The sequence below is a fragment of the Eulemur rufifrons genome, chromosome 8 (assembly GCF_041146395.1).
Source record: "Eulemur rufifrons isolate Redbay chromosome 8, OSU_ERuf_1, whole genome shotgun sequence".
In the NCBI taxonomy this organism is placed as follows: Eukaryota; Metazoa; Chordata; class Mammalia; order Primates; family Lemuridae; genus Eulemur; species Eulemur rufifrons.
In genome coordinates this window covers 36408485-36432357 of record NC_090990.1, presented here as the reverse complement: position 1 = coordinate 36432357, position 23873 = coordinate 36408485, and the positions used below count along the sequence as shown (strand labels likewise).

Here is a 23873-nt window from a genome sequence, read left to right as displayed (position 1 = left end):
TTCAGAAGGCAGGCAGGGTCCACACTAATAGTAGACCAAAATTCTCTTTGTTTGTTTGTTTGTTTGTTTCCCTTTGGTTCTTCCTCTATAGGGGAGGTTTCTGTCTCTATCTGCAGGCAAGATACTAGCTATGGGGAGAGGACGGTGACCTCGCTTGCTCAGCGCCCCAGTTGCTGTAGCTCCCACGGGCAAAAGTCTGTCTTGGCCCAATGTCCCCAGGGATCAGGTTCCACACTCTCGCTTCTGGAGAAGTATTCAGTGTTTACACTTGGGCGGGGATCCTATATAAGGTCCGTGGACCAGGGGAGAGGGCCGTCCAGGGAGCCTCTTGGTACCCTATTGCTCCGCAGTGACTTGGCTGTGGGCCCTAGAATGGCGATTGCGTGCCCGCAGATCTCCGGCCCTGGGGGTGACTGCTCAGGATCCGGTATGTACCAGAGCCAGGGACCTGGCCCGTTCCGAAGCTCACCGTGGGTCCCCAGTTAGAAGGCGAAAAGAGAGGAGAAAGAGAAGAAAAAAAGAAAAAAAAAAAAAGAAAAAAGAAAAGGAAAGAAAGAAAAGAAAGAGGAGAAAACGAAAGAGAAAAGAAAAAAAAGAAGAAAAAGAAAGAAAGAAAAAAAAAAAAAAGAAAAGAAACGCAAAAAGCCAAACCCAAAAACACCAAAAACGCCAACAAAAATGAACAAAAACAAACTACATAGCACCTCACCACACCGCAAGGCAGAAAGATACACAAATCTGAAGTATATAATTCAGCGACTCAATGTTTTTTTGTTTGTTTGTTTGTTTTACGCCTTAGCACAGCTCCGCCCCTTCACTTCCGCTCGCTCGGCTGGGTCCGGAGCGGCCATTAGATATTTTTGTTATTACGCCTTAGCACAGCTCCGCCCCTTCACTTCCGCTTGGCTGGGTCCGGAGCGGCCATTAGATGTTTTTGTTTTTACGCCTTAGCACAGCTCCACCCCTTCATGCCCACACGGCTGGGTCCCGGGCGGTTTCGCAGTGGATTTCAAGATGGTGTCTGCGCGCCCGCACAGCTCCGAGGGTGGTCGGGATCCAACCTCAGCGCTCAAAAAGGCGTGGCAGCCAGAGGCCCAGAGGGCAAAGGTGCCCGCCGAGGCTGTCCGGCTTGTGAGCCGCTGGAAAAAAAAAGAAAAAGAAAAGAAAAGGAAGAAAAAAACAAAAAACAAAACCAAACACAAACACAAACAAACAAAACCCAGAAGAAATTTACCAAGAATAAAATATACAGTTCGGCGAGCCTATGCTTCTTGTTCGTGTTTTTTTTTTTGCCTTAGCGCAGCTCTGCCCCTTCACCCCGAGCGCGGCCCCGGCATATCTCGCACTCCTGGCGTTGGTTCAGAGACCAGCGGAGGGCACCGGGCAGAGAGAGCCGCTCGGCACTTTATGGCTCCTGAGCGGTTTCGCCCTCGCTTTCAAGATGGCGCCTGCAGATCTCCGGGGCTGGAGGAGACCGGCTCCCCGGCAGGCAGAGACCGCCACTGCCCGGGGGCTGGTGAGCAAGGACGCGCACTGGGGGTCACCGGCTGGAGAACCGCCGAAAAAGGCAGCACGGGCAGAAAGAGCCGCTGGGCACTTTTTGGCTCCCGAGCGGTTTTGCCTTCGCTTTCAAGATGGCGCCTGCCGAGCTCTGGGGCTGGAGGGGACCAGCTCCCCGGCAGGCAGAGACCGCCACTGCCCGGGGGCTGGCGAGCAAGGACACGCACAAGGGGTGACCGGCTGGAGAACTGCCAAAAAAGGCAGCATGGGCAGAAAGAGCCGCTGGGCACTTTTTGGCTCCCGAGCTGTTTCGCCCTCGCTTTCAAGATGGCGCCTGCCGAGCTCCGGGGCTGGAGGGGACCAGCTCCCCGGCAAGCAGAGACCGCCACTGCCCAGGGGCTGGCCAGCAAGGACACGCACCGGGGGTGACCGGCTGGAGAACTGCCGAAAAAGGCAGCACGGGCAGAAAGAGCCGCTGGGCACTTTTTGGCTCCCGAGCCATTTCGCCCTCGCTTTCAAGATGGCGCCTGCCGAGCTCCGGGGCTGGAGGGGACCAGCTCCCCGGCAGGCAGAGACGGCCACTGCCCGGGGGCTGGCGAGCAAGGACATGCACCGGGGGTGACCTGCTGGAGAACTGCCGAAAAAGGCAGCACGGGGTACAACGCTATTTGCTGTCCGGGAGTCTTTTGTGTTTTTCCGCCCTGGGGCAGATCCGTCCCTCCTCGCCAAGCGCTGTCTCAGCTGGGATCCCCCAGGTTCTAAGGTAATTTCGCAAAAAAGCCTCCTGTCTCCAATGCGCCACGTATCCCTCAGTGATTCTGCGCTGGCCTGGGTCAGGGCACTATTCACTTGGGAGCGGAGGGCTAGCCACTTTCCCGAGAGGCTGCACCCGCCCGGGCTGGGGGCGGGTGTATCCGACCCGCGCTCCGCTGGCTAGTGTCTGTCCCTCGTTCCCAATTTTCGTTCACCTCAAACCTCACTCGCTCTGTTTGTCCCACGCTGATTCTCCGTGGATTCACACCGCTGTTCCTGTGTGGGAGCAGTCTTCTAGCGTTGTGGCAGGTCCGGATCGATGCCCTCCTTCCCGGGAGCGCAGATTCAGGCCGTCACCACCACTCCGCCATCTTTGATCGATGTCGGATTTTTTTTCTTGATTTTTTTTGTATGTTCCACCATATTTGATTAAATCCTGGCTATCTAGTGTAGAACAGTAGAGAATGATGTACATACTATTCATCCCTGGAAATGGATACACCTCTTTCGTAGCCATTTATGTAGGGGGTTGTGTGAACCTAGTTCAGAGTTAAGTCAGGTTTGAGTTTCATTGTCACTATGGTTATCTTCAGTTTGCTGCTAGCTTCAAATTTTTCTAGTGTCACTTTATTCTTGAGGGAAGGGGCTTGCTGGGATGATTGAGAATTTTTCTTCAGTGTTCTGCTTCACTCTACACTTTTGAGCTTCCCTGGGTACATGTGCCACATATAGGGTTTGTCTCCATGCTTCTGTCTATACTCTAGAAGTATTTTGCTATTGCTTTTTATTCAATGCTTGCTAGCATAGTGCTGAGGGGGTAGAACTATTTTCTTTTGTAGTAGTCTAGCTTTAATGTTAGGCAGGGCTTATATGCCCTGGTTTTGGCATGGAGTTTTTCAATGATCCCACCTGTCTTTCCTGTGGTAGCCAAATTCTGCCTTGAATCTTTGATAGATCTTGTGTGATTCAGTTTTCTTTTGCTCCCTCAGATATAGGAACCCTCTAAAAATGTTGATATAGAAACCTGGGCCCAGGACTGTTTCCTGCCCCTCCTCCAGGTGTAGAAGATTTTTCTTTTATTGTTCCTCTTCCCTCCACTTGTACACTGAGGTGGTAAGAGTTGTTATTTCTCCCCTAGTGGCTTAAGGCCTTTTTTTTCCACAAGGGATAAACATATTGGTGGGGCTTCATGCCTTTCCTATAACAGAAGTCACTTACCATCTCTAGGCCTGTACCACAAACAAATGCATTTTGTGGGCTATGGCCCTGCCCCTGATATTTCTCCTGAATGTGTGGTATAGGCCTGTACAGAAGAGTCTGCAAGTGTTTATTCCCTGTGTGTTTATTGCTCCCAGTAGTTCTATACTCTTATATATCCTGTATTTGACCCTTAATAATTAAAAAAAATTAGCTCTATTTTCTCACTTTTTTTTGTGAGTCCCAGCATTTTTTCTTCTTGCATTCTGATATAGAGGAGTCAGTGTTTGCTTCCCATCTCTTTTTGGTGGAACCTGACTTTCCATAGACGTTGGATTATTTGGTTCCTTTGCAACCTCAGTTCTCTGGTGGATTTGAGAAAGTTATGATTTTCTACTTTATTGGGATATTTCTTGTTGTTAAGGTAGAAGTGATGTACTTTACATTTTTCTACATCGTAGGTGAAAGTGAAACTGCATAAACTTAAAAATTAAAATTCCTGTTAGGAAATAGAACTTCTATACTAATTCAGTGGTTCTTAAATTGTTTCTTTTAGTAGAACATTTGGAAATCATAATGTAATTTGTAGAACTATTGCTTTATTCAAATGTAAACAATTGGCTATTTGTGATGAATTAGATACATTGCCACTTATTTAATAGTTGATGCAAATTAATGAGCATCTTGGATTTCAGTAATGATACTAGATATTTTTATATCTAATTTTTATAACACAACTTTGGAAGATGGGTTTACTATTCTCTTTTTAATGGATGAGAGGAACTGAGGCTTCAAGGTGTTAGGTTAATTACTTTGGGGCACGGAGAATTAGTATGAGTAGAGGTGAGATTTGAGCCCATATTATTTTGATTCCAAAATGTATCTTCTTTACACTATACCACAATGTATAATTAATTTCTTTTTGCCTGGGTAAGTAATCAATGAATGAGGAAGTGGGTAAGTTAATGGTAAAAATCTTGTTAGACTTCTCTTGCTGAATACACTTTTATTTCATTTTAACATGAACCAATTTGTTTTTGGAAAAAATAGGCAATGATATGGGAAATGATGATGCCATCGGAGGGAATGTGAGCAAATATGTAGTGCTTCCAACTGGATACTGTGGACAGCCCAAGAAAGGACATCTTATCTTTGATGCTTGCTTTGAAAGTGGTAAGTGTATTAAAGGCCTTTTACTTTGGACTTTTTTAAAGAATTCAATTCCATCTAATCATTCAGTGTGATTCAATTCATTTAATGTTTCACCATAATGGAACAGTTGTCAGGGAAAAATCAATTTTCAAGGAATTAACTTGGATATATAAGATTTCTGTTGCTATAAATGATGAAAAGTATAATTGATAATATTAATGAACATTTATATAGCACCTTATATTTTACAAACTACTTTCCCAGGTATTATTTTTTTGGGATAAAACTGGCTTTGTAAGAGTGGCAAAAGTGTCCTGAATAACATATTAGCAGCTCTCCCCTAGCTGAAGATCAAGTAACCTCTGAAGTATACACTGTTAGGCTCGCTGGTACCTGTTGCTCTTCTTAACCCACCTAAAGTGGTAACAGGGCTCAAGTAACCCTTGGGAGTGGCATGACATTTCCCAAAGACTGAGGCACCTGTATACCCATTTGGGGGTTTAGAGCTCAATACAAAGTTATTGGAATACCTTGGTAACCAACTCCTCCACGCCAACTGCAAGCAACAAAACAGAGGGTAACTTCATAGCCCAACACAGTGTCTTCCACTTCAAAGTAGTGGTTGGCAGTGGAGTCACACACACAAGAGTGATACAACTCCTGGGAGTCTAAGCAATGGATCCAAACTCAGTAATCTCCATAAGCAGAAGGTGAAGACAACAGGTCAGAGATAACCCAATGGGCGAAAACACCTCTAAGACAATACAGGACTAGAGTGCATCTCCCCAGCATTGTCAAGGAATATCCCTTTGGGGGTCCCAGAATTAAGTCCATAAACCAGTCCCAGCACCCCTAGTCAAAGTATCCTGATGAGAAAGAATCAGTGAAAGAACACAGGAAACATAAAAGATCAGAGAGAAAAGTCACTTCCAAAAGAAAATATTCGATCTCCATCAATTGATGCCAACTTACATGATATGATTAAACTGACAGAGGAAGAATTCCGAATATGGATTATAAGAAAACTCAATGGAATTGAAGAGAAAATAGAATCCCAAAATAAAGAAACCACAAGATCAATTCAGGAAATGAATGAAAAATTCTCTAAAGAAATTGAAATACTGCAGAAATACCAATGATGTTGAGTACTTTCTCATACACTTGTTGGCCATTTGTGTGTCTTCCTTTGAGAGATATCTGTTCAGATCTTTTCCCCATTTTTAATTGGATTATTTGATTTTTTTCCCATGGAGTTGTTAGAGCTCCTTATGTATTCTAGTTATTACTCCCTTGTCAGATGGGTAGTTTGCAAATATTTTCTCCCATTGTATGGGTTTTCTCTTCACTTTGCTCATTATTCCTTTACTGTGCTGAAGCTTTTTAGTTTGACGTGATCCAATTTTCCAATTTTGCTTTGGTTGCCTGGTATTTGTGGGTATTTTACAAGAAATCCTTGCCTAGACAATATTGAAAAGCATTTCTTCACTGTTTTCTTTTAGTAGTTTCATAGTTTCACATCTTAGATTTAAGTCTTTAATCCATTTTGATTTGATTTTTGTATATCGTGAGAGATAAGGGTCTAGTCTCATCCTTCTGCATATGGATATCCAATTTTCCCAGCACAATTTACTGAAAAGAATGTCCTTTCCCCACTGTATGTTTTTGGTGTCATTGTCAAAGAAAAGTTCACTATAGATGTGTAGATTTATTTCTGGGTTCTCTATTCTGTTCCACTGGTCTATCTATCTGTTTTTATGCCAGTGCCAGAATTTCTGCTTGATTTTTTTTTTCATTATTTCCATCTCTTTGTTAAATTTCTCTGATAGGCTTCTAAATTCTTCCTTCTAAATTCTTTCTGTGTTGTCTTGAAGTTCATTGAGCTTCTTCGGGGCAGCTATTTTGAATTCTTTGTCTGAAAGGTCAGGTACTGAAAGAAAATTGAGTGTTGCGATCTAAGTCTTTGGTCACTGCAGCTATACCAGCACTGGGGGCTCCCCAAGCCTAGTCAATCTGCACCTCTTGCAGGCTTCTGGTAGTACTCCCTTGGTGGCCTTGTATAAGATATGAGAGAATTCCCTGGATTACCAGGTAAAGTCTCTCACTCTATTCTCTCACTTTCCCTGAGACGGAATCTCACTGTCAATGCTGAGCTGCGTGGAGTTAGGGGAGGAGCGACATGATCACTCCGTTGTGGTTACCACAGCTAGGAATGTGCCAGATCATACCTGAATCTAGCCCAGTCTCACCCAAGGTCTGTGGCTACTGCTGCCTGCTACCTCTGATGTTTATTCAAGGCTCAAGGGCTCTTTAGTCAGCAGGTGGTAAATCCTGCCATGACTGGGTCCTTCTCTTCAGGGTAGCAGTTTCCCTTCTGGCCCAGCAGGGGTCTAGTTAATGACATTCAAGAGGTAAGGCCTTAAATCAGGGTCTTCAAGAATCTGCTTGGTACTTTATTTTACTGTGGCTGAGCTGGTACCCATGTTGTAAAACAAAGTCCTCTGAACTCTTCCCTTTCCTTTCCTCAAGTGGAAGAAGACTTTCCCTGTGTTTCACTGCCTGGATTTGGGGGAGAGTGACATATACACTAGCTTAGCCACTGCCACTGGTGTCTCAGTGGGTCACGTGCCCAAGTTCATTGGCTCTGAGCCAGCATAGCCACAGGAATTGCCCAAGGACTTCAACCTTTGTGGCCTGATTCTCTTAAGAATTTAATCCAGGCCCCAGGCCATTTTTTGTCAGCCAGTGTTGGGGTAGCCAGAACTCAACTTTTAGGGTGGAATATTTCCATCTGGGTGGGCTGGTCTGGATGCTCCCTCTGTGAGAACCAGCAGAATTCTGCCCTATGCTGTGTTCCCCTGTGACAAGGAGGCCCTGAGTTTCAATACAAAGTCCCACAATCACTTCACTCTCCCTTACCTGGGCACACAGGACACACGATTCTCTCTCTACTCAGTGTGCTGGCTGGGGGGTGGTATAGCAATGCAAGACTTTCTTTTCTGCCTTTTTCAGTGCCTCTTTTCTTGATATAATGTTAAAACCAGGTACTGTGAGTGCTCACCTCATTTTTGGTTCCCCTGAAGGTGCTTCTTTGCATGGATAGTTGTTGAATTTGGTGTTTGTGCTGAGAGACAATTGCTGGAGGTTTCTATGTTCTGCCCCTTCTGAAGAATAATACTTCCAATTTGCTTTTTGTTGAAGCTTACCCTTTCCTCATTCTCACAGAAATTAAATGAGCTGTCCTGTTTGAAGAAGAAGTGTTTTCAGAGTTTTACGGATGTGTATAATTTTAATTATGGCAAAGTGCTTGATCTGGTAGGGGTGAGATAGAATCTTGCTTTTTTTTTTTTTTTTTCCTCCATCAATCTCCAAACCAGCAGATATTTTTGATGTCTATTCTGCGGGAAGAGTACAACATATAGTTTCTGGCTTAAAGGAGTTTAGTGGGAGAGACTGACAAATGCTGTGATTAAATTGACCATGGAATTTATGATCTAAATTAGATATTTTTGCCTAGAACAAATTTTAATCTGGAAGGGATACTAGGACAACAAGTGTACCCTGGGACTTTTCTGAAGCTAAACACAATGTATAGTTCCTCCAGCTCTAGTAGATGTAAGTACATGGTGATAAGAAAGCATAGCAAAAACATGTCTTTTTTTGTAGAGTGTTGGGAGCACAAGATGGCAGATAATGCTTCCTAGAGGAGGCTATCATGAGCTAAGTCTTGAAGGATTATTAAGAATTATCAAAGTAAAGTGGAGCTTATAGGAAAGACTACTTATTTCTCATAGTATCACACAGAAGGACATGAATGCTGGAGAGATAGTGGTACTTTCAGGGAATGGAAAACTACAACTTGCTCTCAGAAATGGAGAGTATTCCTGAGAGTAAGGGTGCACTATAACTTTATTGATTAAAAATACTTTCTTTTCCTTTACCTCAAAATTCATATCTAATATATGTAATCTCTCATCCTTATCTCATTTCTCAAAGTAATAAGTGTACCTTATATTTTTCCCCTTTGAGCAAATATTATTATGACACCATCCATGTGTCTATATTCTGAATATGGTTTATATGTGTCTCCCTACTGGTTGGTCTCCTCCTCTCCATAGCCTCACCCTATATTACAGCGCTGGACCCTCTTGACTTATGTGTACTGCCACCCTATTTGTTTTATAAATTCAAAGTTTTGTTCCTTACCAATGGATTTAGCATCTTGTCCCTCCTAGAATTTTCCCCCATAGGGTGATAGTAGGAGAAAGTATTAAGCATCTGATTTCCCTCTGCTTGTAATTGAAAGGATGGTTATAATATTTCACAGACCAGATCCTCAAAATGGGTCCCCCTGGATTTGTACAACAGCTTTCTAACTGTCTCTCAGATTTAACCCCACCTCTCTCTGATCCATCCTCCAGAAAGCCACCAAAGCTAAAATGCTAATCATCTGATCATGTTACTTTATTGCATAAAATCTGTCAACTCCCCATTGTCCTCAGGATAAAATCCAAATGCTTTTATTTAATGACCTATTTAACATAAGATCTGATACAAATTTCCTTCTTATTAATACTGTCACATCATGCCAGAACATGCCACCTTATAAAGTTATTATCTCATTTAGAGAAAAAAATAGCACATTTAGGAAAAAAAAATCACGTGGTTATAAAATATAAAGGAGTATTTCACCATCTCTGGAAATTCTGTTGAAGAAATATTGGTAACTTTGAAACTGTGGTCCAATAATTTAATTATGTTCTTTGTTTTTGACTCATAATTGAAACAAAGCTAAATTTCTATTACAGTAGGGTTTTTATTTGTTTATTAGATTACTGACCTCCTTATTGAATTATATGTAGATATACACGGTTATGTATCTACTTGTATATTTTTCTTTTTTCTTATTTCTTCTAGCTCCTCAAAGAGGAGGAAGTAAAATATTTTGCATTTGGTGGAAAAAAATCCGCATATAGGTGGACCCATACAATTCAAACCTGTGTTATTCAAGGGTCAACTGTATAGTATTTGCAGACTGTGAAACCTACATAAACAGAGAACTGACTTTTCCTATACGTGAGTTCCCCGGGGCTTACCACCTCTCCCACTGCCTGCAGATACTGAGAGATGACTGCAATTAATTTTGTGTGTATATGGATGAAGTGGGGTGGGACACCTTAAGGAAGACATGATAGGAGGATATACTATGGGAATTGTACTTTAATATTTTTCCTGGAATATTCTTCCAGGAAGCATGGTTTTTCTCCCTCACTTCTTTCAGTTTTTTCTCAAATGTCACCTTCTCAGAGAGGCTTATCTTAACTTTACTGTATAAAATATCAGCCCTTCTTCTTGGACATTTCCTAATCCCCTTTGTGCTTTAATTTTCTTCTTAGCTCTAACATAATATATATTTTATTTATTTATTTATTTTGTTAATACTCTGTCTGCATTAGAATGTAAATAAGAGGATGGGCCTTTTTTCTCTTTTGCTCCCTGGTACCCAGAACAGTAACTGGCACATGATAGGTGCTCAGTAAATATTCATTGAAAGAATTAATGTGAGAATGAGTAGAAATTCACCAGATAAAATGTTATAAATGCATTTATTATATTTTCATAACTATTGACCTCAAATTGTAAGACACAAAGTTAAGAAATTTAGCGTGGCTGTGTTGATTTGTAGAAAATGAACACTTAGGCAGTAGCCTTATTTTTTGAGTATATTCCTGAGAACTTCGGTGGGGTGGAGGCAAACCTTACAAAAGCCAAAGTAGTTGTTATAAAATATATACATTTTATGAACTTTACTCCTCAGGGAGATGCTCAAAATATATTTCATTTTATTTGCACACAATTATGTTTATCTTGGTAATATAAGTTTTCAGCTCAAGAAACTTGTAGGCAGGGTAGAGCCTGAGAAATACTCTCTTTGGTGAGGAATCAAAGTTGACAAGCTTATAGAAGAGAGAAGGCAGAAAATATCAAAGTAAATACCAGAATTTAAATATATAACCTTCATGGTATCTGTTCTTCATCATTAAGATAAGATTTAATTATGTGCAAGTTGATTTTGGAAAGGCTTCTAGTAAAAATGGAACTGTAGCTATATATCCATTACATCTTTATCCTTACAGTCTGATTTGTTTCCTCACCACTCTAGCAAGATTGTTCTCTGAAAGGTTGCCAGGGACGTAGTCATGTAATTCAGTGGTCTTGTTGTACCTCTTGTTTCCTGTGTGGCATATATTTCCAGTGATCACTCTTACTTTCTGATACTCTCTTCCCCTGACAGCTATGATTACACCATCCTCATTCTCCACCTATCTCTGCCTGATGTTAACAGAAAAAAAGCCAAACTCTGTAAAATAATTTTAAAGAGATTTGTTCTGAGCCAAATTTGAGGTCCATGACCTGGAGCCACGTCCAAGGAGCCTTGAGCAAGTGGACTCACTGTGGCTGGGTTACAGTTTGGTTTTATACATTTGAGGGAGACAGAGGTTACAGGTAAAGTCATAAATCAATACGTGGGAGGTATACATTGGTTAGGCCTGAAAAGGTGGACCATCTCAAAGCGGGGTAGGGGGAGCTTATAGATTATAGGTGGGTTTAAAGATTCCTTGACTTATAATTGGTTAAAGATATGAAGCTTTGTCTAAAAACTTAGAATATTTTAACATAAGGAGCTGTTTATCAGAGATAAGCCACTGGGACATATACTTGTTGTTTAAATTGAGGACCTGCAGGTTTATCTTGCATACCCTTAGGCCTGTTAATAGGTTACAAAGGATGTCCCCAAGAAGGGAGGGGGCCATGATAAGGCATGTCTGACCTCCTACCTCCTGGCAGGCAATTTAGTTTTAGGATATTCCTTTCGCCATGAGGGCCTCCATTCAGTCAGCCGGTGGGGGTGGGGTGGGGTAAGGAGGGTGGGGGTGGTGCTGAGCCTTAAGATTTTATTTTATTTTATTTTTATTTATTTCAGCATATTATGGGGGTACAAAAGTTTAGGTTATGTATACTTCCCTTGCCTCTCGCTCCCCCCACATCAGAGTTTCAAGCATGTCCATCAGCTATATGGTGCTCATCACACTCATTATGTATGTATACACCCATCCCCTCCCCCCCACATCTGCCTGACACTGATTAATGTTATTCCTAAATGTGCTCTTATGTGAGGATCAGTGAAACCAATTTGATGGTGAGTACATGTGGTGCTTATTTTTCCATTCTTGGGATACTTCACTTAGTAGAATGGGTTTCAGCTCTATCCAGGAAAATACAAGAGGTGCTTTATCATCATTATTTCTTATAGCTGAGTAGTACTCCATGGTATACATATACCACATTTTATTAATCCACTCATGTATTCATGGGCATTTGGGTTGTTGCCACATCTTTGCAATTGTGAATTGTGCTGCTATAAAAATTCCAGTGCAGATGGCTTTTTATAGAATGTCTTTTGTTCTTTTGGGTAGATGCTCAATAATGGGATTGCTGGATCAAATGGTAGGTCTACTTGTATCTGTTTAAGGTATCTCCATATTGTTTTCCACAGAGGCTGCACTAGTTTGCAGTCCCACCAGCAGTGTATGAGTGTTCCTATCTCTCTGCATCCACGCCAATATTTATTGTTTTGGGATTTTTTGATAAAGGCCATTCTCACTGGAGGTAAGTGATATCTCATTGTGGTTTTGATTTGCATTTCCCTGATGATTAGAGATGTTGAGCATTTTTTCCACATGTTTGTCGGCCATACTTCTGTCTTCTTTTGAAAAATTTCTATTCATGTCCTTTGCCCACTTTTTGATAGCGTTGTTTGATTTTTTTCTTGCTGATTTTCCTGAGTTCTAAATAGATTCTAATTATCAGCCCTTTATTGATTGTGTAGCATGTGAAAATTTATTCCCATTCTGTAGGTTGTCCGTTTGCTCTCATGACAGTTTCTTTGTGCAGAAGCTTTTTAATTTAATCAGGTCTCATTTATTTATTTTTGTTGTTGCTGTGATTACCTTTGGGTTATTCGTCATAAATTCTTTCCCTAGGCCAATGTCTATAAGAGGTTTTCCCATATTTTCTTTTAGAATTCTAATAGTTTCACACCTTAGGTTTAAGCCTGTTATCCACCAATTTCATTTTTGTAAGAGGTGAAAGGTGTGGGTCTAGTTTCAGTCTTCTACATGTGGCTATCCAGTTTTCCCAGCACCATTTATTGAATAAGGAATCTTTTCCCCAGTGTATGTTTTTGTCTGCTTTGTCAAAGATTAGATGGCTATATGAGGATGATGTTATATCTGGATTCTCAGTTCTGTTCCACTGGTCTGTGTCTCTGTTCTTGTGTCAATACCAAGCTGATTTAATAACCACAGCCTTGTAGTATAGTTTGAAGTCTGGTAAATTAATACCTCCCATTTTGTTCTTATTGCCTAAAATTGCTTTTGCTAAACAGCGTCTTCTCTGTTCCCATACAAAGTGTAAAATTATTTTTTCTGTATCTTTGAAAAATGATGTTGGTAATTTAATAGGGATAACGTTGAATCTGTAGATCACTTTGGGTAGTATAGACATTTTAACAGTTTTGATTCTTCCAGTTCATGAGCATGGTATTGTTTTCTATCCGTTTACGTGCTCTGCAATTTCCTTCCTCAGTGCTTCATAGTTTTCCCCGTAAAAGTCTTTTACTTTCTTACTTAAATGAATTCCTAGGTACTTTATTTTATTTGTTGCTATTGTGAAGGGTATTGAGTCTTTGATTTGGTTCTCAGTTTGATTGTTATTGGCATATATGAATGCCTCTGATTTGTGTGTATTGATTTTGTATCCTGAGACTTTACTGAATTCATTTATCAATTCAAGGAATCTCTTGGTTGAATCCTTGGGATTTTCTAGATATAATATTATATCATCAGCAGAGAGTCAGAGTTTGATCTCTTCTGTCCCCATTTGGACACACTTTATTCTTCTCTCCTGCCTGATTGCTCTCACAAGGACTTCCAGCTCTATGTTGAATAGCAGTGGGGACAGTGGGCAACCTTGTCTGGTTCCAGTTCGAAGTGGGAATGCTTTCAGTTTTTCCCCATTCAGTATGATGTTGGCTGTGGGTTTGTCATATATGGCTTGTATCATTTTTAGATAGGCCCCATCTATGCCTATTTTGTTAAGTGTTCTTATCATAAAAGGATGTTGAATTTTGTCAATTGCTTTTTCTGCATCTATTGAGAGGATCATATGATGTTTGTTTTTACTTCTATTTATGTGGTGAATTACATTTATAGATTTGTGTATGTTGAACCATCCCTGCATCTCTGGGATGAAGCCCACTTGGTCGTGATGGATTTTTTTCTTGATAAGCACTTGGATTCAATTTGCTAGGATTTTATTGAGTTTTTTTGCATCTATATTCATAAGGGATATTGGTTGGTAGTTTTCTTCTTCTTTTTTTTTTTGGCGCCCTTTCCTGGTTTTGGTATCAGAGTTATGTTGGCTTCACAGAATGTGTTGGGGAGGATTCCATCCTTCTCTATGCTGTGGAATAATTTTTGTAGGATAGGCACCAGTTCTTCTTTGCAGGTGTGTGGAAATTCGGGTGTGAAACCATCTGGTCTGGGGCTTTTCTTTTGGGGAAGTTTTTTATTGCTCTTGCGATTTCAGTTCTGTATATTGGTCTGTTCAGGAATTCTATTTCTTCCTGGTTGAGCCTAGGGAGGCTGTGTATTTCTAAAAATTTGTCCATTTCCTCCACATTTTCCAGTTTGTGTGCATAAAGGTTTTTGTGGAAATCATGGATGGTATCTTGTATCTCCGTGGCATCAGTTGTAATTTCTGCTTTAATGTTCCTGGTGGAGCTTATTAGAGATTTTTCTTTTCTGCTCTTAGTTATTCTAGCCAACAGCGTGTCAATTTTGTTTATCTTTTCAAAGAACCTACTTTTTGTTAGATTAATCTCCCATATAGTATTCTTGTTGTCCATTTCATTTAGTTCTGATTTTATGTTATGAATTTCACTCCTTCTGCTGGGTTTGGGGTCAGTCTGTTCTTCTTTCTCCAGCTCTTTGAGTCTATTCATTAGGTTGTCTACTTGTAAATTTTTTGTCTTTTTGATATAGGTATTTATGGAAATAAACTTTCCTCTCAGGACTGCATTAGCTATGTCCCACAGATTTTGATAACTTGTGTCTCCTTTGTCATTTAGTTAAAAGAATCTTTAGATTTCTGTCTTGATTTCTTCATTTATAAAATAATCATTCAGGAGAAGGTTGTGTAGCTTCCACGACTTTGAGTAGAAATGAGAAATTCTGTTAGGGTTGGTTTCTACTTTTATTCCACTGTGATCTGAGAAGATGCATCGTATAATTTCCATTTTTTAAAATTTTTTAAGATATGCTTTGTGTCCTAGGATATGGTCAATCTTAGAGAATGTCCCATGAGCTGATGAGAAGAACATATATTCAGTGGATTTTGGATAGAACGTCCTGTAAATGTCAGTCAGGCCCATTTATTCTAGCGTTCTGTTTAAGTCCATTATTTCTTTGTTTATTTTCTGTTTGGAGGATCTGTCCTGTGCTATCAGCAGGGTGTTGAAGTCTCCAGCTATTATGGTGTTGCTGTTTATCATTTGGTTTAGATCAAGTAGGGTTTGCTTTGTGAATCTGAGTGTACCTATGTTGGGTGCATGCATATTAAGTATAGTTATGTCTTCTTGTTGAACTGTGCCCTTCACCATTATATAGTGACCATCTTTGTCTTTCATTACTCTTGTTGATTTAAAAACTAAGTTGTCTGAAATTAAAACTGCCATGCCAGCCTTCTTTTGGATTCAGTTAGCTTGAAATATTGTTTTCCACTCCTTTATTTTCAGTCTAAATGCATCCTTGCAGGTTAGATGAGTTTCCTGGAGACAGAAGATACTTGGCTTGTATTTTCTTATCCATTGGGCCAGTGTATGTCTCTTGAGTGGGGGATTTAAGCCATTCACATTTATTGAGAGAATTGATAGGTGTGACAGATTTCTATTCATCCTGTTTGGTAGAATGTCATTGCTATGTTTTCTCTCTTGAGCCATGTGGTATCTGGCCTTTGATCTTTAGCTTTTGAATAGTTTTACACTTGTGAGTGTTTGTTGTACTGGTCCGTGTGCAATTCTGTTTTGAGTACTTCTTGGAGGGCTGGTCTTGTCTTCCCTCAGTCTTTGTTTATCTGAGAATGTCTTAATTTCTCCTTCATATACAAAACTTAGCTTAGCTGGGTACAAGATTCTAGGCTGGGCATTATTCTGTTTCAGAAGAGTGAGGATGGGACCCCAGTCTCTTCTTGCTTCTAAGGTTTCAGTTGAGAAATCTGGCCTTATTTGGATGGGCTCTCCTTTGTATTTTACTTGTTTCTTTCACCTTACAGCTAGAAGGGCCTCTTTAGAGGATATTTTGGTTAGTCTGATGACTGTATGACATGGTGTCTCCCTATTTTAAATGAATCTCCCTGGGGTCCTTTGGGCTTCTTGTACCTGTATATCTAGATTTTTAGCAAGGCCTGGGAGATTTTCCTCAATTATATCTTCAAATAGCTTATCCAACCCTTGCGTATTATCTTCTTCACCCTCAGGAATGCCCATAACTGTCACGTTAGGCTTCTTCACATAATCCCACATTTCTTGCAGACTGTGGTCTTTTCTCTTATTTCTTTGCTCCGTCTCTGTTGACTGACTTATTTAATTGGAAGGTATTATCTTCAATCTCTGAGATTCTTTCTTTTGTTTTATCTACTCTGCTCTTGAGGCTTTCCATTGTGTTTTGTAGTTCCCTGAATAAATTCTTCATTTCCAGGAGTTCAGTTTGATTTTTCTTTAATATTTCGATTTCTTTTCTGAATTTTTCTTCCAAGTCCTGGATTTTTTTTGTGGTTTCTTTGTGTTGGTTATCCATTTTTTTCTTGCACATCATTGAGTTTTCTTACCATCCATGTTTGAAATTCTTCTTCTGTCATTTTAGTGTTCTGAATTTCGTTAATGTCCATTGCTAGAGAGCTGGTGTTCCTCTTTGGGAGTGTGTTTTCTATTTGATTCTTCATACTTCCAGAGTTCTTTCACTGAGCCCTTCCCATCTGGAGCAATGGTTGCTTCCCACCTATCAGTTTTCGTTTGGAAAGTAACATGCCGTGTGCAGGCTCTGTTCCAGTAGATGCTGTAGGGCCAAGGCAGTGTGCTGCTGCTGCCTTACAGCCTGGATGTGTGTGCTTCTATGCTTGCTTCCTCTGTCACTAGGGGGAGCCACTTATGTGTTGTTCAGGGTTTTTCTACCACAGTTGGGGGGCTGCTCCTGCTGCGAGGGTTACTTCGGAGCCTGTTTTGACCTCTTGCCAGGGTTTTTGTTCCCTGGCCACTGATTCCACTGTTGTCAGCCAACCAGAGCCAAAAGTCCAGCCCCAGGGTTTTGGTCTGATCAGATGACCAAAAACCAGTCGGATGAGTAGTGTCACTGGGCCGACGACTTTTGATCTGCAGCCAAGATTCACAGTAGTTACAGAGAGAAAGTGGCTCTTTCTTGTCTCTCCCTACCTCCAGAGGTGGTGCCTACCACTTTCTACCAAAAAATGCTGGCTAGGGGGAGGGGGTGGTGCCACAGTCCACCCAGTGCCCGAGGGCTGCAAGTCCCTCGGGCGATAGCCTCCCCTGCTCCAGCACCTGCAAGATCCAGGTGTTAGTTTTAATGACTGGGGAAGCACTCAGAGTTCACACATCAAAACGGTAGGTTGTGTAAGGGCAGGGCTTGTCACGAGAGTCCTTGGGTTGGGGGAAGGGAGCTGCTGGACACTGTATCACACCTCAGGGATGGGTTGGGGACCCCGAAAATGGCGACTGCCCACCTGTAGGGCATTAGTACTCGGGGCAGCTGTCCAGGGGTTGGCAGGCGCCAGGTCGGGGGGCTGAGTCATCAATATGCCTCCTTGTCTCTTTTATGTCGTCCTCACATAATCTCATGCCTGTTCAGCAGGAGCTCTCGCTCTTTCTGATCCACTCTGAGTGGGCCTAATTAGCCTGTGGCGATTTCCAGGTTAGAGTCCCCTATTCAGTGTTCATCTCCATCTATCTGGACCCGCTGAGTGGTAGAGGCAATTTACCTGTCTCCTAACTGTCTCCTGCGGTAGCCCAGACCAGCCCCTCCACCACCCAGTGCAGTCCTGGCACAGAGCTCAGAGAGTTCAAGATGCTTCCCTCTAATGTCTCTTCTCCACAGAGCCCCACATCTCGGTGGTGATTTTGCACCGTTTTCAGGCAGATCCCTGGCTGAGTGGGTGTGGAGGCCGGTGGGGAAGCAAGACGTTCTTCTGTGGGACTGATCCCACTTCACTCGCTGGGGAGGCGGGCACAGCTGTCCCACGCTCTACTCTCTATGTTTGTCTCGCACTCTCTAGATTTTCGTGAACTTATTTCCCGTTCACCTTTTCTTTTTCCTGCTTTTGTGTCCCATGCTGATTTTCCCTCGATTCACAACACTGTTCTTGTGGGGGAGCAATCCTCTCATGTGTAGCAGACTGAGATCTATGCCTCCCTCTCTGGGAGCAGGAATCCTCCATTCTGCCATCTTTCTGTCCAAGATTTTATTTGAGTTCACACTGACCTGTCTTGTCTTCATCACACATGACTCATAAGACATTCTCCAAGGTTCAGTTCACCTATCTTTTATCTTTATGAATCTTGGGTGTCATATCTAATAATTAATCATCTCTCCTTCCATGCATCTACTGAGAATTATTATTATGCTCATTAAATATCTTGAATCGATTAATTTCTATCTACTCCCTCATTCAAACTACCAACATCTGTCACTGGGAACTACTCTTCCCCTTGCTTCAGCTCATGTTCCCTCCTCCCCCATTATCCATTCTCCATATAGTATCCATAGTGATCCTTTGAAAATTCAAGTCAGATTTTATTCCTGCCCTATTTAAAACCTTCTTTGGCTTCCCATCAGAGTTAGAATAAAATCTAGATTCCTTATCCTGACTACAAAGTGATCAGTGACTACTTGAGCTGGCCCTTGAATACTTTTGTGACTTCACCTTATGCCACTTTTACTCTTCTTAATAATGCTTTAGCCACAATGACTTTCTGCCTGTTCCCAGAGCAGGCCAGATTTGTTCTGCTTTAGACTGTTTGATTCAACCATTTCTTTTTCCTAGAATTCTGAGCACCCCTTCTTCTCCACCATACTCTTTGCTTCTTGTCATTCAGATCTTAGCTTAAATATTGCTTCCGCAGAGAGGCCTTCTGTGATTATCCAGTCTAAAATAGCCACCCAGTCACTCTATCATAGCATTCTATATTCATTTGCTTCCTATTTATTTATTTATCTGCCTCCCCTCAAATAAGAATAGGTATTTTATCTATTTACTCTATCTCCAGAGCCTAACACACAGTAGGCATTTAATGATTATTTATTAGATGGATGAATGAATTATTTGGCAGATACTGGGTATACAGAGATAATAGTAGTAATAAGTAATCTTTGCTGTGGTGGTTATGAGCCTTTCTTGTCATGGGCATCTATTCCTAAGAATCTGATGAAAGCTCTGGACCCTCTTTCAAGAAAAATGCACTTATGTATATATGTTATAAAATTTTGCCTAAAAATTAGAATACCTGATTTATTGAGTACTTATTCTTTCTTAGTTTACAAGTGTCACTGCCTTCTTAGAAACTATAGATTTTATTAAATAATGATCTTTATATATGATAAGACCCTGGTAAAGTACTTCTCAAAACTATGTGTGGTCAAGAGCTATTTTTATTAATATTTTTCCCTAATCTATCATGGCCCTATATGTGGTCCTACTTATATGAAGTAGGATCAATTGCATGCCACATGCAATTTACCACATGAATTTGTCAATATCTAAACTGATTTGTACTTTGTTTCACTAAGTAAGTACACTAAATCATGAGTTTGGATGTCAAATGGCTACAAAAGTATCATACTATATTTATTTTGTAGCAGATATACAGGCCAGCATCAGTCCATGGACCAAATTTGGAAGAAGAGCACTGCCTTGAAAGTATTATCAGTCTTGAACTCTTTTTAAAGCACCAATCTCATATTCTAAATCTACCTAATGAGTCTATAGCTAGAAGTCTATTAATATTTTAAATTGGACATCCCCTCAAAGCATACTTATGTCTTTTTTTTGTTTCTGATTTTTTTTTTTTTTTTTTGAGGCAGAGTCTCGCTCTGTTGCCCTGGTGTTGTAGGTCATTGCAACCTCAAACTCCTGGGCTTAAGTGATTGTCTTGCCTCAGCCTTCTGAGTAGCTGGGACCACAGGTACATGCCATGACACCTGGCTAATTTTTCTATTTTTAGTAGAGATGGGATCTTGCCTTGCTCACGCTGGTCTCAAACTCCTGAGATCAAGTGATCCTCCCACTTTGGCCTCCCAGAGTGCTAGGATTACAGGCGTGAGCCACTGCACCTGGCCATATTTATGTCTTAACTTCAAAACTGAAGAGCCCTTTTTAATCTTAGAATCCTTTTTTTTGATTTCAAAAATTTCAATAGTTTCCTGGTCATCTAGAATTATCTTTGGCTTTTCTGTGCCATCTCATCTAATCACTTATTCAATCCTCTTACTCTATTTCAATGTCTTTTTTCATAATTGTTCCACTTTGTAGACATTTTTTCCCAATTCCCCAACTCCACAATTTTTTTTTTTTTAATTTCAGCTTATTATGGGGGTACAAAAGTTCAGGTTACATATGTTGCCTGTGTACTGCCCATCCCCCCGAGACAGAGCTCCAAGCGTGACCCTTCCCCAGACGGTGCACAACGCACTCATCATGTAGGCATACACCCATCCCCTCCCCCCACCCCCCACCTCAGTCTGATATCCAATTGGTATCATTCCCAAATGTGCATTTAGGTGATGATCAGGGAAACCAATTTTCTGTTGAGTACATGTGATGCACAAAATTTTAAAGCTACAGATATACTGCATATCTGTTTATGTATTGTGATCCTTCAGAAGGCTACCAATCATTGTAATGTCTAAATTTTTTGTCCCCCCAAGATAGCACCCCTATTAAGAATGCATGCTCTACCTGTATGATCTTTCTCATGTATGCATTTTCATTTTAATTCTATTAATCATTATCAAATCCTTATTATTTTGAATTTAATAATGATATTCTTTGTTTGGGATACTCTTTTTTACATTTTTATTGAAATTAGATCCACCCTCAAGGCCCACACCCAAACTTACTTTCTCCATGAAGCTTTTTATGATCCTTATCCTTGCAGCTGTTTATGACTCTTCCCTCTTCCAATTTCCAATTTCAACTTTACTGATATTTCTTTTATGGAACATTGCTTTTTACTGTGTCTGCAAGCATATGCTCTTTGAGGGTAGGAATCATGATTTCTTTTCTTATTTCACAATGGTTGTAATAGGTTCTCCAAACTTTCATGAACGAATGAATAAATACATGATAATTGCTTAAAAATAAAAGGGTGGAAACAAAAATAATAGGTAAATTTCTACTCGAAAGGCCTTATTCTTTCATGGATGAATGAAGGCAATTTCCTGTTGTCTTCTGTTCTCCTATTTCTGTCTTCTTTGTCTATACAGGGATAGAGTTATTATATAAAATGAAATCATGGAAACCTGATATGATTCCTTGCTTTATTGTCAACTCACATATTAGATATCCTTAAGGAGCCAAGGGTAGATGGATTAACTTGACTCAATGCCTTCATCTTAGTCTTATATTTGTCACTTTATTCATAATTTATGTATAAATCATAGAACATTTGTATTTGAAGTGTCCCCTAAATATGATAGAACATTCTTGTTTAAAACAAATGTGTTGGAAGAAATGTCTCATAGGGTAGATTTCATTGCCACATTTAAAAGCAAATGCTCATACCCATATGTACCATTTCATTCCTTTCCAATATGTTTTGTATGTTTTTAAAAAACTTCTTTGTGTACTCATCTTAAACCACAGAGTGTTTCTTTTTTCAATTTTCATGATTATTTCTGAAGAGTGTTCCAACAAGGAAAAAATGGCTTTTTTACTTATTAATTTACACAAAGAGATATTTAAATAGTTTTAAAGCATTATATAAATGTAGTTTTTATTTTTAATATATTAACGTTTAAGAATATTTTATGAGAAATATGGCTAGTATAGTTTTAACATTACATGAATGTATTTTTTATTTTTAATATATTAATGCTTAAATATTTTTTATAGGAAATTATATAGCTAATGGAGTCTTAGCTTTGGAAAGAAGCAGTTCTGGTTGTGAGTTTTGGTTTTACTATTTACTATCTGGGTGACCTTATTTGAGTTATTTAGTGTATTGGTCAGGGTTCTCCAGAGAAGCAGAACCAACAGGATATGTATTTGTGTGTGTGTGTGTATACACAGAAAGAGATTTATTTTAAGGAATTGGCTCACATGTTTATGGAGACTGGCAAGTCCAAAACCTATAGGGTGGGACAGTAGGCTAGAGATCCAGGGAAGAGTTGATGCTGCAGTTCAAGTTTGAAGGATGTTAGGCTGAAACCTAGGGAAGAACCAGTGTTACAGTTCCAATCTGAAGGTCTTCTGCTGACAGAATTTCCTCTTGCTAAAGGAGGTCAGTCTTTTGTTCCATTCATGCCTTCAACTGATTAGATGAGGTTCACCCAAATTATGGAGGGCAATCTGCTTTACTCAAAATCTATTAATTTAAATGATAATGTCATCCAAAACATCCTCACAGAGACATCAGAGTAATGTTTAACCACATACCTGGGCATGGTGACCCAGCCAAATTGACATATAAAATTAACGTATCACATTTGGCCTTTCTAAACTTCCATTTTCTAATTTTAAAATACATAGAATAATAAATTATCTTGCAGCATGGCTGTGAAATATCATAAGGTTTGTATCAAATGCCTGACACATAGCAGATACTTCATAAATGTCAACAACATTAATTTTCCTTGTTTTCTTCCTCCTCTTCCTCTTCTTCCCTGTTTTCATGGAATAGAAATAAGATCCATAATTGTTTAGCACATGATGCAGAATATTTATGTGTGCTTTAAAAAATGTATCACAGAAAAACATATTCATTATTTAGAAAGACAATAGAAAATGTCAGTTCTTTATCAGCAAAGAAGGTATTTATAATCATTCATTTGTTGATTCAGTGTGTTTTGAAAAGAATGTACTGAGTGCACACTATATTCTGTCTGGGTCTTGCTGCGAAGCTGTAAAAGTTTGGATGACTTAGCAGGTGGTTACTTACTGGCAGAGCAAATAAAAGAAGCCATATTTGAGTGAAAAAATTCAGTGGAGTAGTATGGAGTCAAAATCAATAGGAGCAAACTGAAAAATAGTAGCTCAGATTCAGAAGAAAACAGATCAGGTCAGAATCTTTGATAGATCCTTATCTCTTAAATGAAACCCAAGAATCTTAACATAGCATTTAAAGATTTACCTCTACCAACCTCTCCAGACTTTTTTCTTAGCCCTCCATGCCTCAGTTTTGGACTGTACTTACGCAGCTTTAGTTCTCTGCATGTGTGATACAATTTTATGATTCCTTGCTTTAGTTTATATGATTTTCTTTGCCTTAAAAGCCATTTCTACCTTTCTTCTCCTGGCTTATTTGCATTTAAATTTCAAGATAATTCAATTCACTAACCAGGAAGTCATCTCTGAAGCCCTAGGTTGGTTTAAGGGGATGCCTTCATTGTTTCTGGAGCCTTAGGTTGGTTGAAGTGAATGACTTCTATTGCTTCTAATCTTTTCATTATCAATTACTTTTGAATTTATTTGCTGATGTGTATAACTTCCCTTGAAATTCACGTGCTATATCTTATTTATTTTCCAACCTTTGAAACTCAAACATAGAGCTTAGCATCGTTACTAAACATTTGTTAACTGTACTGCAGGAATCTTTTCCTTGGACAGAGGTTGCATGTATAGGCCAGATATCAGCCCAAGAACCATATCCTATACTTCTCTAGATATCTTCATATACCTGGGGACTTATGCTTTATGATGACTTTGACTTTCAATTCCTCCTTCATTAGGATTCTGGGTTTCCCATGTATCTTATCTGTTCTTTCGTTTCTGCTTTGCATCATACCTGATATGAAATTTAACTTTTCTTTATGTCCACAAGAAAATGTATACATTTACATATAGTATTGTGTGTATATATGTAACAGCCTTAATGGAAGGATTAAAAAGATTTTTTTAATTGCAGAGTGAGCATAACTTAAAATTGG

At 40.0% G+C, this 23873-nt stretch overlaps 1 protein-coding gene across 3 annotated transcripts in view; it reads left to right on the top strand.

Moving 5' to 3' along the window:
• The window catches only part of AGBL4 (AGBL carboxypeptidase 4), a 1250690-nt gene that overhangs the window by 129569 nt on the left and 1097248 nt on the right, over positions 1–23873 (top strand). For 2 of the 3 annotated variants that reach the window (XM_069477908.1, XM_069477907.1), the window contains exon 2: positions 4501–4623. In XM_069477908.1, coding sequence (XP_069334009.1) covers positions 4501–4623 — 123 coding nt within the window. Of the gene's footprint in view, positions 1–4500; positions 4624–23873 lie in introns of those variants that run through there. The other variant, XM_069477909.1, reaches the window with a different exon arrangement.